We start from the raw sequence: 15,154 nt of genomic DNA, 5'->3' as shown, positions 1-15,154 counted from the left end.
TTAATAGTTTGGCATGACACAAACTGGTCCACATTCTGTTGTAAGGTGAGGTGGCTAAACTTGTATGCAGTCCACACCCAGACCAAGAAGCAGAAGGGTTGGAGGGCATCATTGGATCCAACCCCTACTATCAGGTTTCTGTGGCTTTTCAGGGTCACCATCTTGGCTTGGCTCAGCAGGGGATTGGCCAGGCAGATCTCATTTACTGCAGGCAAGAGAGAGAGAAATCTAAAGAGAATCCACAAGAAGTCATAAAAACATGAAGAGATGTTTGTGTTAGGATCCAGAAATTGATAGAATTCAAGAATTTTGCTTGGTAACAGGATGATGCAGCTACAGATTGTTCCATGAGGGGAAGGACATGCAGCAGCAGTCTGTGTATACTGGAGTAAGGAATGGAGCCACAGAGCAGACCATTCTAGCACTGAAAGTGAATGGAGAAGTGATGGATGAGGGTTTCACCAAATGTGGAGTAGAGGGAGTGCTCTGGAAAGGAGATATATATGGGCAGAAAAGAAGGCTTAGGAGGTAAGGCCAACATCAAGGTTGCAGGCTGGAGAAAAGCTCATTTCAGAATTGCTACTGTTAATGTGTTTTGTGAAGTATTCCAGGTAGACACAGACCAAAGGCATGATACTTTTTTTCACAAATAGTTCATTGAATTGTGAAGTTGCCCATGCAGAGCTTGGTACACACTTGATATTCCCAACGGCTGTTGCATTGATATGCTTACACACCAATATCATTTTTCACACCAGAGCTAGAAGTCAGAGCAGAGGTGTTACAAATGCTTTCAAAGCTCTATCACCTGTCAGTGTGCTTCATCCTTGCCTGGAGAGAAACATTACACTACCTCCAACCATGGCATCTCTGGAGAGACAGCCCAGAAGTGATTAAGATATTATCAGTGGTAGCTGTGCTTTTTTTGTGTGTACACTTGACAAGAACTGAACAAGCACCCAGAACTACTTTCACATACACCAAACTATGATCAAATAGCTTTGAACCAGTGACCTAGAGGTGAAAAGCTCCATAGCCTTATTACTAAGCCCATGAGCCATCCATTTTTTCTGCCCACATTGATTGTCTTCTACCCAATCAGTTGCATTGGAGAGGTGGGTGATGTGTTTTCTGTCTGTGCTGTGCAAGTAGCTTGTAAGATTTGCAGATTACTGTAGGATCTTTTGGGAAGGAAACATTCTATATAAGTGCAATGATTATTGTTCTAGGCTAAAATGTAAATTACTAGAACATTTAAGAGTGAATGGTGAAGCACTCAAAATATCAGGAAATTTCAAAGGTAAGAACAACCATGCAGATGCACCTGCTCCCTTGTGTGTATATATCATTCAGAAATAATATTCAAGTATGTGATCATATGTGGTTTTTCAAATAATACAAGAGAAGGGCCCAATCCTGAAAGCATACTCTTAATACTTGGCATACTGTTTTGTCACACAAATGGTGTCACTGCTAACGGCAGTTTTCTACATAGCACTGGACTCATCTACATGAGATGTTTACTGCTCAGTTGACTAATTAACTGTGCAATAAATGTCTTGGTGTCTACATATGCTTAAAATACAAGTACTACCCTGCTGCAGAGTTTTTTCATGTACAGCCAGGGCTGCCCCTTGGTGGAGGGGGCAAATTGGAGCAACCGCCCAGTGCCCCACGCTTTGAGGGGCCCTGCAGAGCCAGGCAGAGAAACCACAGGTGTAGTTTAGCTCACCCACTCGGTGGGTTGGGCGGCTCTTTGTCTGTTCCGGCTGCCACCCGTCCCACTGCGTCCAGTGCGCCGGGGCTTTCACTCCCTGATGTAAGTGTGCTGTGGGACAGGGAGGGGGGCCTTACACAGGCTGCTTTGCTCTGGGCGCAGCACCCTCCTGGGATTGACTTTGTGTGCAGCAGCATGCATGTAGAAGCTGTCCCAGCTGGTTGGGGCACAGGGTGCTTCAGTGCAGGTCTAGCCAACAGGCAGCCCCCATACTGAAGCACCCTTGTGCCTAAGCCAATGGCTCTGCAGCATATAGAGTCTAATTAGAGTAGTTCTGGTCTGGCAGGCTGACCACCCCCTGCCCCAGGTCCTCTGGCATCCCAGGCTGCTCTGACCAGTCTCTACAAGTTGCGCATGAATAAACTCTGGAGCAACATGCTCTGGAGTTTTTTTGTTCCAGGGTACACGTTCAAACAGGACACCCAGCAGCAAAAAAGTCCAGAGCAGTAAGCTCTGGGGTTTATTATTGTGCATTAATTCCATGTGTATATATGCCCGTGAGTACTATGCTAAGTAGTATCAGCAAGATTAGCCACTAACACGACACGGGTTTTTCCCCAACCTAATACATACATATATGGCATCTTGGAATGCTTTCCCCACCCCCCTTCTGTATTATTATCCAATTTCCAATGGCAAAATGGGTCCTGAAATTTCTGATTTTAACTCTTTACATTATAAACTCTGTTCTTGATAATGTACAAGGGTGTTTCAAAAAGTAATGGTAATTTCAACATTAAACCATTTTGTGTGTAATGGTCATTTACTGGACCACAGGACTTTGTAAACAGTGGGTGCACTCAATAATGCTGCCATCAGTGTTCCCCACTGTCATTTCCCACTTTTTCACAGACATTCATATAGCCAGCATAGCCAGCCATTTTGCCAATAGTTTGTGAAACACTCTTGTTTTGATAATTTTCTAGCACCAATATACTTTATATTTTCCTTGTAGTCATCAGCACAGCTTTTCCTTCATGCAATTCGGGGAAATAACTTTAGTTAATGCAAGATGCTAAATATGTCTGTAAGCTTGTAGGAAAAACTACTGGTATTTTATTGTATTGTCCATTTAATAATCACAGTAATATAATATCTACAGTGAAGCTCAGTTTGTTGTTTAAAATTCTTTAATTTGCCAAACCAGTTTCATTTAGGATGTGAGAAGTACATTGCTCCCCTCTAGGCATGTCTACATGAGCTGTTCACTGTTTAGTTGACTAATTAGCTGCATGGTAAACATTGCACATCTACCTGTGTGCCCCTAGTAGACCGGAGTAGATTAACTCCGCAAGAGGATAGTATTTGTAAATACAAGTACTTTCCTCCTGTGGAGTTTTTTACTCTGCAGCAGTACGCATGTAGACACTGCCCCGGGTGGCTGGGGCATGAGGGTGCTTCAGCACAGGGGCTGCCTGCTGGCTAGTCCCATACTGAAGCACCTTTGTGCCCTAGCCAGCCCCTCTGTAGCACATTGACCTGGGGAGGTGCAGCCCCGGACTTGCAGGCTGACCCCTTGGGCCCCCTGCCAGCCGAGGCTGCTCCAACTTGGCTCAATGTGCTGTGCTCCTGGGTGTATGTGTGAATTCAGCACCAGCAATCAAACTCTGGAGCAATAAGCTTGTAATTTATTCCTGCACACTAATAGCATGTGTAGATATACCCTTTGAAACTTATTTCCATGTCAAGTTGCATCTTTCATATCAACCATTTCAGGTATATTCCTGCTTTTATAAAACAATGTTCAGGATTTTGTTAGAATTTTGTTTTTAATGGGAGGTGTCTCTCCCTCCATTCTCATGCTGCAAAGCAGCTGAGCTATTTTTGCTGAAACTTTGAAAAAACAAAATGTTATCTTCAGGTAAAGACCAAGCATGAGAAATATATTCTGAAAGGCAGTTTTGGAAGGTTGTAATGTTTAAAATTCAACCTGGCAGATATCTAACTAGACAGATTTCTGTCAGGCAAGGCATGAAGTTAGGGCTTTGATTTTTGCTTTGTGGTATAAAGTACTGACTGTTTCTAAGTCTTGTAGTACATGGGCACATCCTGGTGGCTATTCTTTTTTTAATTCCTTTCTTATAAAGTGTAAATATAATATTTAACAATTAAATTTCAGAGCTGTGTTCATCCCTAAACATGAATGGAAAGTGTGGAGCTAACTCACTATATAGAGCTCTGAAAGCAACCCCAAATACTATTTTGCTGTAGCTTTTAAGGAGAAGAAGGAAAATCTATTTAATTTTCTTCACTTGTTTTTCTGAATCTCCACCAATACTGCTAAAGTTTGTTAAAGTAAAGTTTGGGCAAGGATTTCTTAATGTGAACTAAATGTATTTAGTACTTTTTCTTTACTAGTGTCATGTGAAATCAAGGTCTGATTTTTTTTAAATTTTTTTTTTAAAGTATGTTGTTTCCATGTTTGTAAGAATCTGGGTCTAGCATAGTGTCTGGAGCACTGACAGGGTTCTGCAGAACTGAATTATGATGATACAGTCTCAGTGGATTAGCAATAAGACCTCTGCCACTTTTACTCTTTCAGAGAATTCGGTCAACGGTGGATGAAAAAGAGCAGAAGCAGCTTCTGATGGACTTGGATGTAGTGATGCGAAGCAGTGACTGCCCATATATTGTTCAATTTTATGGTGCACTCTTCAGAGAGGTGGGAACTTAGACCTTGTTTCATTTGTATTAGAGGGTTTACTTAACACAGGAAAAATATTTCATGGCAATATCTAATTTATAGTAAGAGGGAGTTAGTTTACTGCAGGTTTTCTGTGTCTTCAGTTATAATTAAAGGGAAGAAACCCTGATGTGTAATTGCTTATATGTATGCATTCATATGTGTGTATGTTTGTGTGCATGCATATATTTGTTGTTATATTCATTTATAAGACCTATCTTGTGATCATTCCTGTCCTCCTACTATCTTCCTTCTGCTCACCTCTAGGATTTGTAGCAGTTTCTAAAGTAAAGCACTCAGACTTTTTTTTTTATTTTTCTCTCTGGAAATACTTTGTGTGAAGTTCAAATCTTTACACCAGGAACTGTCAAATATGATATGAGCTCTTAAAAAGGTTATAGCCTGCATATACTGCCCTCTGCTGGGGAAAGATGGGGTTGCAGAATCCCTGCAGACACTTGCAACAGGAGGCAAGTGGTACCCCAATGGGTAGAGTTTCTCTTACAGCTACCTGGCATACATGTTGCAGCATGGCCATGCTAAGGACTGCTGAACAAGGCCCTTTCATTGTTCTGGGTGTTTGCATCTTGAAGCTCTGATAGCACTAGGTCCAATCAGAGATTTGCACAGATTGGGTGGTGATTAGCAGTGCTAATAATAAATTAACACTTGTAGAGAAGGCCTGCTGGGTTTAATTTATATCAGCTGGTTGTAGATAACTCTAGCGGAGACCACAGTGTTAAGCATAACCAGGCAACATGATATTCAATATCACATGTCCTTGTCTACATTGTTTACAACTATACACATGTTCAAATGAAACATAATTTCCCAGTGTAGACAAGGGCAAAAATTGTAAAAGCGTTTCTTTGTAACATCCTCATATATCACCAAGTGCTAGTGCAACCCAGACTGGCAGCATCAACAACAGAAGTGGTGCGCTCCCTCATGGTTGAGAATGATCACTCACAGGTCAAGTAAAGGGTTGTAGATGATTCCATTGATGGCTAAGAAGGCTGATCCAAGAGTTAAAGACTCTGGCAGACACCACATGTGGTGGTTAAAGGGAAGACTGAACCATGGATTTCTCAGTCTTGTTTGCTTTCCTTCTGTTTCTGCTAGAGGTACATTGATACGTTCGTTGGCCCAGTTATTGGATTGGCACCGATATAAAGAAAATTGATTGTATCAAAAATCTCCCCGATGTGGCCGATCATTTGGCTGATAAATGCATGCAGATGCAGCACAGCACATAGGCAGCAAGGAGCACAGCCCAACAGCATGGAGAGCTGTGTGCAGCTGATAAGTCAGTTGTGATGGAAGGGGAGGGGAGAGGAAAGGGGAATGGGGGGGCAGATCAATGCCCCCTGCAGTGAGGGAGAGAGTGGGGCAAGGGCTGAGGCAGATGCTGACCAGCTGGGGTAGGGCAGGCATGGAATGGAGCCATGGCTTATCCAGGGGCACAGGGAGGGGGACAGCTCCCACTACTGCATGCACCCCAAGAGGACATGGTGGATGCGGGGAGTGCCCCCGGATTTGCTTGGGGGCATGGACAGGGTTGGCTGCAGCTGCAGGCTGGGGCCAGGGGCTGAACTGGGCTCTTCCTGGCATTGGGGGGAGAGGGGGGACTGGGACTGGGCGGTGGCAGTGCTGGGAGTGGGGCCCTACAGGGGACTACAGCGAAATTTGGGGTGGCTACAACCCCCCTCCCATAGTCCCTCTCCCAGTGCTGTTGCCGCCCGCCCTGAGCACAGCCCAGCCCCTATGGGAAGAACCCACAGATGCAGCCCACCCCGCTCTGCACAAATCTAGGGGTACCCCTCCCCTCCCATGGCCTCCCGGGGTGTGCGCAGTGGAGGGAGCCACTTCCCCTGGACAATCCACAGTTCTGCCCTGCACCACCCTGCTCACCTGCCCCACCCTCTGCTCCACTCCCTCCCCCACCGGAGGGGCCTTGACCTGCCCCACTGTGCCCCTTCCCTCCTCCCACCACTACAGACTTACCAGCTGCACTCAGCTGTATCAGAAATTGGATTGGTATGAGCCAATATGCCTCCTTAAAAATCGGCTACCGATGTTGGCCCCCAAAATCTCTATCTACGCAGCCCTATTTTCTGTCATTTTTCTGCTTCTAGGGCAAGACTGTTTTCCTCAAATTAAGATGTACTTTCTGCCAAAAGGCATCACCATGTAGCCCTGTCCCAGGATAGTTTTTCCCAATTTGTGGTAGCAGTGCTACACGTCTTACTGTTCACCTTGTGGATGTCCTTGAATCGTTTTCTTTGTTCCCCACATGTCCTTTGTCTTTGGCTGAGTTGGGACTATAGCAGTTGTTTTGGTAAATGTACCTAAGGCATGCACACACAATGCCCTGTCCACCACAGCTGATGTTAAATAATCAATGCTTCCGTGATGGTAGTGTAGCATCAGTGAAACCCCTGCATTTGTGTAATGATCCTCCCATTTTATGCCAAGGATCTTCTGGAGGTAGCACTGGTGAAGGTGTTCCAGGCTTTTCAGGTGGTCCCTATAGGTCACCCAAGCTTCATACCTGTAGAGAGGAGTTCGGGTTACTAGAGCCTTATATAATAGGAGCCTTGTTCAAGTCCTGATGTTGTGATAGTTGAACCCACAATGATACAGTCTTCCAAAGGCAAAGCTGGCACATTGGGCCCTATACTGAATCTCCTCATCAATGTCGGCCTTCTTTGTCAAGGTATGCAAAGTGTTCAACATTCTTTAGCTCCTGTCCATCAATGAGAATCTCTGCCAGGGGGAGTTGATTGGTCCAGAGCAGGCTGGTGAAGCACCTTTGTTTTTCCAATGTTAAAAGTCAGTCCTGAGCACTGGTATGTTTGAGAGAAGCAATTAAGGGCCATTTGTAGGTCTTTCACAAAATGTATAATGACAGCAGAATCATCAGCGAACTGAATTTCCACAATTGAGCCTGATGTAACTTTGCTTTTGGCATGGAAGCAGGAAAGATTGAAAAGGTTCCCAGCCCTCCTGTACTCAATGCCATGTGGCAGATGGTCAGGGATAAGCATCTTGATGACCACAGGAAAGATGGAAAGTAGAATATGTGTGATCATGTAGCCCTGCCTGACACCAGTTCAAATGGCAAAAGGGCTCTATAGTGGAGGCACTGCATAGGATGGAGGCAGTCATCTGGTCATGAAGGGGTCATGGTGATAAATTTCCCTGGGAAGCCAAACTTCAATAAGATCTTCCAAAGAGCCTCACAGTTAACAGTGTCAAAAGCTTTGGTCAAATCAGTAAAGGCCATATACAGTCTGTGGTGTTGTTCTTAGCATTTTTCCTGGATCTGCCAAGCCACAAAGATCGTGTCCATGGCACATCTTGATGGTCTGAAGCCACACTGAGACTCAGGAAGGATTTCCTTGGCAAGAGGGAATTTCCTCCGTGTTCCAGATTTTAAGAAATAGTGTTAGCACTTGCTGACCATAGTTCCCCCACCAACTTTGAAGACCTCAGCTGGTATGCTGTCAGCGCCAAAGGCTTTGTTGTTCTTCATCTGTCTTATTGCCTGATGGACTTCTTCCGAGGTTGGTGGTCTGGTAAGTGCCTCTCTTATTGGATACCATGAGATGGATTCACTGGTTTCATCAGTTATTATTGATTCTCAGTTCAGGAGCCTTTGGTTGTACTCCTTCCAGCAGTTTTTGATGGACTCTTTGTCTTTGAGGAATATACTGCCATCGTTAGATCTGAGCAGGGTGAGACAGCAAGAACTTGGTCTGTACACAGCCTTGATTGCACTGAAGAAGCTCCATATGTCATGATATTGTTGGATTTTTTTTCACCTTCTCTTCCCACTATTTGTTTTTGATTTCTCCAATCTTCCTTTGGGCTTTAGCATTAAGCTGTTGGAAAGTTCCCTGTTTCTGACCACATGCAGGGTGATTTTGCTAGTCACAGAAAGCTTTTATCTTCTGATTGAGAAGGACTTTAATCTCATCATTGTTTTCATTAAACCAGTCTTGATGGCGTTGGGTGATAAAGCCAGTTGATTCCATGGAAGGTTCACTTGTGGTCTCTTTTAGAGCGTGCCAATTTTCCTCAACACACACAGCGTTATCATTTTTAATCCTAGAATTGACGAGTTTCTTACTAAGATATATTTGGAGGGCTTTGCTGTGTCTAGAGGTCTGAAGGCATTCAATGGTGTACTGTCTTCAGACTGATGTGCGGTGCTTTCAATATTTCAGTGAAACCCTGATGGACATGACTGATCTCACTAAATGATGATCGGTCCAGCAGTCATCAGCTCCTCTCATGAGACATGATATGGATATCTTTTAGATCACATGCTCTTACAATCATGTAGTTGAGGAGTTGCCATTGTTTCGAGTAGGGGTGGCATGTGGTTTTGTATCTGTCATCCAGCCTGTAATGTGTACAAAAAAAAACCTGAGAAGGTAGTCCAGTATGTATGGAGCTCTGACACTATATTCAGTTTAGGAGAAAACTGGAGATGGGATCTCCTATCAAAGCAGTAGATAGAATTCAGCAATGAGAAACAAGACTGGGCAGTAATCACACAGGCCCATCAGCACAAAGGGAGGGTAGGAATCAGATCTGTCACTGAATGTCAGCTATTTGAAAAACATCACAGATTTCTTTAAAGAAACTGGGTTCCAGTGACAAGCTTCCACTCAACACCATGTTGGCTACCGTGGATGTCACATCTCTGTTACAAATATTTGCCGTGAGAATGGATTATAAACCATAAAAAACATTATCCCTGATGAGAGAACTTCTGTTTCCATTATGCTCTCCTGTGTTGTCCTCACACACAGCTGTTTCAGATTTGAGGACTCTGGCTGCAAATGAATGGCACTACCATGGGCACACACATTGACCCCCAGTATACCAACACATGTATGATAGACCTTGAAGTCCATTTCCTCTTAAACTGCCTTCTCAATCCCCCTGATATACCTCAGGTCCATTGTTGACATCTTCATAATATGGACACATGGAATGGAATCTCTTGGAAAAAAAAATCACTAGGACTTTTACAACTTTCACTCCACTGAATATTCAACACATCAGATTCATTTCCTAGACACTACAGTGAAGTTTTGCAGTGTCCACATCACCTCCAGATTGTATTGGAAACCAACTGACCACAACAGCTACCTACACACCACCAACTTTCATCCCAGGCACTCGACTAGATCCATTGTCTACAGTCAAACACTATGTTACAGTTTTATGTCCTCTGATGCTAGTAACCAGGATAAACACCTTAAGGATCTGGAGCAAGGAATCCTACAATTACAGTATAATCCGAAAACCATAACCACTCAGATCAACAAAGCCAGACTTAGACCTTACTCCAACCTGCTACAGTACCAGCCCTGGGACAAGAACAACAGAATCCCTTTGGTCGTCACCTATAGCCCTCAGCTTGAACACCTTAGACACATCATTAATGACCTCCAGTCCCTATTAGAAAAGGATGACCATCTCAAGGTAACCAGCAGGGACAAACCTTTCCTGATTTACACGCTGCCTGACAACCTCAAATGGCATCTGTCCAGTAACAAACCAACTCCCATCCTCACTGAGGCACCAGACCTTGCAATGGATCTGAATGCTTGCTGTGTCCCCACATCAATACAGACCACATGATCACTGGACCAGATAACAAGGAGTATAACATCCTAAATTCATTCACCTGCAACTCTACCAGTGTCTCATATGCCTAGGGGTGACCATACATCCTGGTTTAGCCAGGGTGGTCCCAGATTTCAGAGGCCAGTCTCAGCCAGCTGGTGAGAGTTAAAATGCAGGGGTACAGGGTTCAGTCTAATGAGGAGGCAGAGCAGCATGGCATGTCAGACAGGTAGCTAGGCAGGCACCTCTGTCTGCAACAGTGCCACTAACTTGGGTGAGAGGGGGCAGAAGGGAAGCAGTGTTCTAGATGTCCCAGATTTCCTTATGGTCAGGCTATGTGTGCCATCACTGGCTTACAGTGCCCCTCTGCTGTCTGCTTCAGACAGGGTGATCTCTTTGTGTAAGAATGAATGAACACTGATCTGACATCAGCTGCAGAAAGAAACAAAGGCCTGTGGTAGAACACTTTAACCTCCCTGGAAAACTCCATCGCTGACCTCAAGACTGCTGTTCTCAGATAGCAAAATTTTAAAAAACAGTTTGAACAGAAAGTGGCAGAACAAGAAATCATCCGTAGACTGGACTGTGTTAAGTATGGTTTAAACAGGGACTGCAAATCATTATCTTATTACTGGGATAAGTTTTTGTTATCCCTTTATTCCTATGGGTTCTTTTCTTTATTGCTACTCTCCTTTTCCCTTCCTACTTTTTGTATTCAAATTACTCACTCTATTTTATACGCTGTTGTATGCTTGTCCTTTCACAGTATCTCATGAAGTAAGCTTGAGTTCATGAAAGTTTATTGTCTCTCTATATCTTATTTAGTTATACAAGGCATATCTACCCTGTTTTCTGCCACCACCTGGTCACTGCTGCCCCGTCTCCTGAAGAAACGCAGTCTGCCGTAGCCCTTTTGGTAGTGCCAATTGTTTCTGAGTATTGTTGGCTTAGATTGACACAGTAGGGAAAGAGGCTTGATTGTGTTCATTCACCACTTTAACTCATCCCTGTATGCCTGCAGGGGATGACAAGCAAGTTAATATCTTGCAAGATATCTAACAATAGAGGTAGTCTATGGACAAGTATAAGGGGCGGTACCACAAAGCTCTCCATGCAAAAGGGTAGTTACTGGTTAAGGTATTTATTTTAAGTGAAAAAAAATAAAGGTAGGTTCAGTTACTGGTTTTGTAAAGTCTCCCTGTGTGACTTTGGTCAAGTTAATTAATTTCCTGGGCCTCAGTAGTTCATCTGTAAAATTAGGAGAATAATGCCTCTTTTTCCTGTGTTCTGTCTCATCTATTTAAAATTTATGGGCAAGTGAACTTTTACATCTTTATCATTCAGGTGTTACAAGCTCTGAGCACAATAGGGCCTCCATTTGACTAGACGGTTCCTAAGCATGACTGTAATTCAGAAAGTTATCTAAGAAACTTACCAATCGATTTGTATACAGGTCTCTGGCTAAGGCACTGTCTTGCTATTTTTGTGTGCTTGCTACTTCTAAATCTTCAATAATCAGCATGATATTTTGATGCAAATGTCCAGTTACACAAATACCAAACTGAACTCAGCTACACTCTGCCATTTCACGAGGCCGGCTGTATCATCCTCCAGCAGACTTAAAGATGAAGCAAGCTTGTGTGGCTCACTCATTCAGGCTGTTATGGACCCAGACCCCATCTTTAAAGAGATTGTTATGGTTGTGCTCTCTTGACCCTTAAGGCTACCATTGCCATTATACTATGCACTTAAGATTATTGTAAGGCATAGGCCTGTGTGAATAGGGAAGTATTCAATTTGGATTTGGCTGATGTGGAAGACAGTGATTCAATTTGGAGATTAGGATCATTGTCCTGAATCGATACAGCCAAATCAGCTTCAGAAGATTCAGCACTGATTCGGAGACATTCGGTGATTCGGATCGGCTGGAGAGCGGCAGGCAAAGCCGGGTGGCAGCAGGTTCTCCCAGGTCTCCTCCAGCTGTGCCCACCTCTTCCTGGGTGGGGAGAGCTGGAAAAAAACCCCCCATGGCTGCTCTGCCCAGCCGCATCCCCCACCCAGTCCCAGCCTAGTCCCAGCTGCAGCCGTGGTGTTTGGGCCTCTGGACACTCATGGTACAGCCCCCACTCCCTGATCGCTGCTTCCTCCTTGCCTCACCCCTGATGGTCCCTCCGCCCAGCCCCAGCTGTCTGGGAATCAAAAAACAAACAAACAAACCTAGCGCTCACTGGCAGTAGCAGGGGCTCTGGGGGCTCTGGGGCCAGGTGGCAGAGCCTGCCTGCACAGCCCCTGCTCTCTGATCTCCCCCACCCCACCCAGCCCTGCCCCTGATAGATGCCCCCCTCCCCCCACTGCCTGGCACCCCCGTGGCAGTTGCCCCATCACACAGGTACAGCGCGGCTCAGCAGGGCACTGCATGCTGCCTGGGACCTGGGGCCATTTGGGCTGAGTGCTGCCAGGCTCTGGCTGACGTGGAGCCGCAAGAGCTCCCAGATAGAGTGCAGCACCCTCCCAAGCGGTGCCGCACCCGTGCCATGGGGCAGCTGTCATGCGGGTGCCAAGCGTCAGGTGGGGGCAATCCCTGCTTCCTCTCACTACCCCCTGCTGTGGGGAGGGCTCTGCCATGAGCCCTCAGAGGCCCCAGATCACCGCTGCCAGAGCCGGTGAGTGCGGGAATTTTTAAGGTGCCAGAGGCTGGGATGGGGCTGGGCAGGGCAGCAATGGGGGCTTCTCCAGCTGTGCCTGCCTCTGCCCTGGCGGGGGGAGCTGTGGGGGCTATGCCCTGCTTCCGCTTGGCCCACGGGGGTGGGGAGGTGCAATGCAGGTGCGGCTCACTCTGGGTGGCAGCAGGGCATAGCCCCTGCTACCAGCACTGCTGTGCCCACATCAGCACTGTGAGCAGGGGCTCTGCCTCATCGCTGCTCACCAGCTGGCATGGAGGGGTACAGGATGCAGGCGCAGCAGCGCTGGGAGAGGGGGCCACTTGCCCTGCTACCACTTGCCCTCTTCTGCCTGGAGTGAGCTGCACCCACTTCCCTCCCAGCCCCCCCTACTCCGGCTGAGCAAGCAGCAGCAGGGCAGAGCACCTGCTCCCAGTGCTGCCGCGCCCGCATCCTGTGCCTCCCCACCCTGGCTGGGCAGCTTGTCTCCCTCCCTCCCCCACACCTCTTCCCTCCCCTCTCCCCCAACCCTAACAGACTTTCCAGCTGGAAGCAGCTGTCAGCTGCCTGTTTAGTCTATGGCCGAATCTCCGAATTGGCCAAAGTTTTTCCAAATCAATTTGGATGCTTCAAATCAATTCAGAGCTTTTACTTTGTCTTCCAATTCGATTTGGATTTGGACATTTAGTTCGTGAATCGGGCCAAATCTCCTCCAAATCGAATCAGCCACTGAAGCGTCTCATAGTCCCATAAGGCAACAGTAATGGAACAGATTACTTAGGACCTTTTACAACTAGTGTATAACCTCAGTCCCACTGAACCCCACTTCCCCCATTAGCTGTGACAAACTGAAAGAAAAACTAGCTCTCTTAATTTCACCTAGCCTCATCCCTTCCCCCATATCCTACACTCACAGGAGTATGGCTCCTCTGCACGTAGTCCCAACATGCTCCGCTATAGCTCTCATCCACAGCAGTGATATTCTACCAGTGATGCAACAAAGGTGCTTGAATCAGTATTTCTGTGTTGTGTGTAGAGACAGAAAATGACAGCACTAGAAGAGACAGAAGACAAAACTATGAGCACATATGAGAGGGAGGGATTTTCAACTAGACTGTTCAAAACTAATTGGAATTTCAGCATCCACCTGACTCAGCTGCCTAATGAACACATTAGAGAGATTACTTCTTCATAAATGCTTCAGTTCCTTCACACCTTTCATTAGGGTGTGAAAGCTCCCAGTACACATCTTGAGATTTGTCTCCAAGGTCCTCCAGCAAACCCAGTAAGTAGGCACCAAACTATATATTCTTTGTACTTCTAAGGTGAAAAGCGAAAGAGGAAAACCACTTACATTTTAACTTGTATAATATTTCATTTGTCCATCAAAGAGGAGAGAAGCAAATAAATATTGTTTCCATTTATAGCTATCCTTTCCAGTCAGAGTCTTAGCAGCAGTGTGAAGACTGTCTTTTGGCAGACTTCTCCCATCGTGCGTTTCAAACCACAGCTGTTATTTAGACAGAGATAGGCAAACTTCAGGAAAGTTGCAGAGAGTATATGTTCTTGACTCTATCACCATTATCCTCACTCCATAAAGATCTCTGTAAGTAACATCTGGTGTTAAGGCCTGGGTATGCTCTTGCCTCCCAGCTAGCAGTTACCAAATATCTCCCTTAATTGTTACTTTTAACAATTAATTTGTTAATTTTAACCAGCTTGTAGCCATTCAGACTTGTCCCACTACTGTTTTTAAAATCAGAATGCTCTTTCCTATCTCATATATGTCACAAACATATAAAATATAACATTTTTCCTCTTAACATTTTGTTGAACTAAATTTCATAGATTTCATAGACATCTGGGCTGGAAGGGACCTCGGAAGATCATCGAGTCCAGCCCCCCGCCCAAAGGGCAGAAAGTCAGCTGGGGTCATAGGATAAGCAAGCTAAGCATCCAGATTGCTCTTGAAGGTGTTCAGTGTAGGTGCTTGAACCACCTCCACTGGCAGACTGTTCCAGACCTTGGGGGCTTGGACAGTAAAGAAATTCTTCCTTATGTCCAGCCTGAAACGGTCTTGCAGTAGTTTATAACCGTTCAACCTCATCATCTCTTGGGGCGCTCAGGTGAACAAACGTTCCCCCAGATACTGGCAATCACCCCTGATAAACTTATAGGTGGCCATCAGATCACCCCTGAGCCTGCACTTTTCCAGGCTAAAGAGCCCCATGCCTCTCAGGCTGTCATCATAAGATCTGTTTTCCTGACCTCTGATCATGCGCGTGGCCTTTCTCTGGACTTTCTCAAGCTTCTCCACATCCTTTTTGAATTGTGGAGCCCAAAACTGGATACAGTACTCTAGCTGCGGCCTCACCAAGGCTGAGTACAAGA

General features: G+C 45.5%; 1 protein-coding gene across 6 annotated transcripts in view; it reads left to right on the top strand.

The window, feature by feature from the left end:
• MAP2K4 (mitogen-activated protein kinase kinase 4) overlaps window positions 1-15,154 on the top strand; it is a 201,001-nt gene that overhangs the window by 136,056 nt on the left and 49,791 nt on the right. For all 6 annotated transcript variants that reach the window (XM_090059218.1, XM_090059219.1, XM_090059220.1 and 3 more), the window contains one exon: window positions 4,320-4,439. In XM_090059218.1, coding sequence (XP_089915344.1) covers window positions 4,320-4,439 — 120 coding nt within the window. The remainder of the gene's footprint in view (window positions 1-4,319; window positions 4,440-15,154) is intronic.

This window comes from Crocodylus siamensis, chromosome 8 (genome assembly GCF_052110815.1).
Source record: "Crocodylus siamensis isolate JL-2025a chromosome 8, ASM5211081v1, whole genome shotgun sequence".
Classification (NCBI taxonomy): Eukaryota; Metazoa; Chordata; order Crocodylia; family Crocodylidae; genus Crocodylus; species Crocodylus siamensis.
The sequence above is the reverse complement of the archived record's forward strand: the minus strand, read 5'-3'. Positions and strand labels throughout refer to the sequence as shown.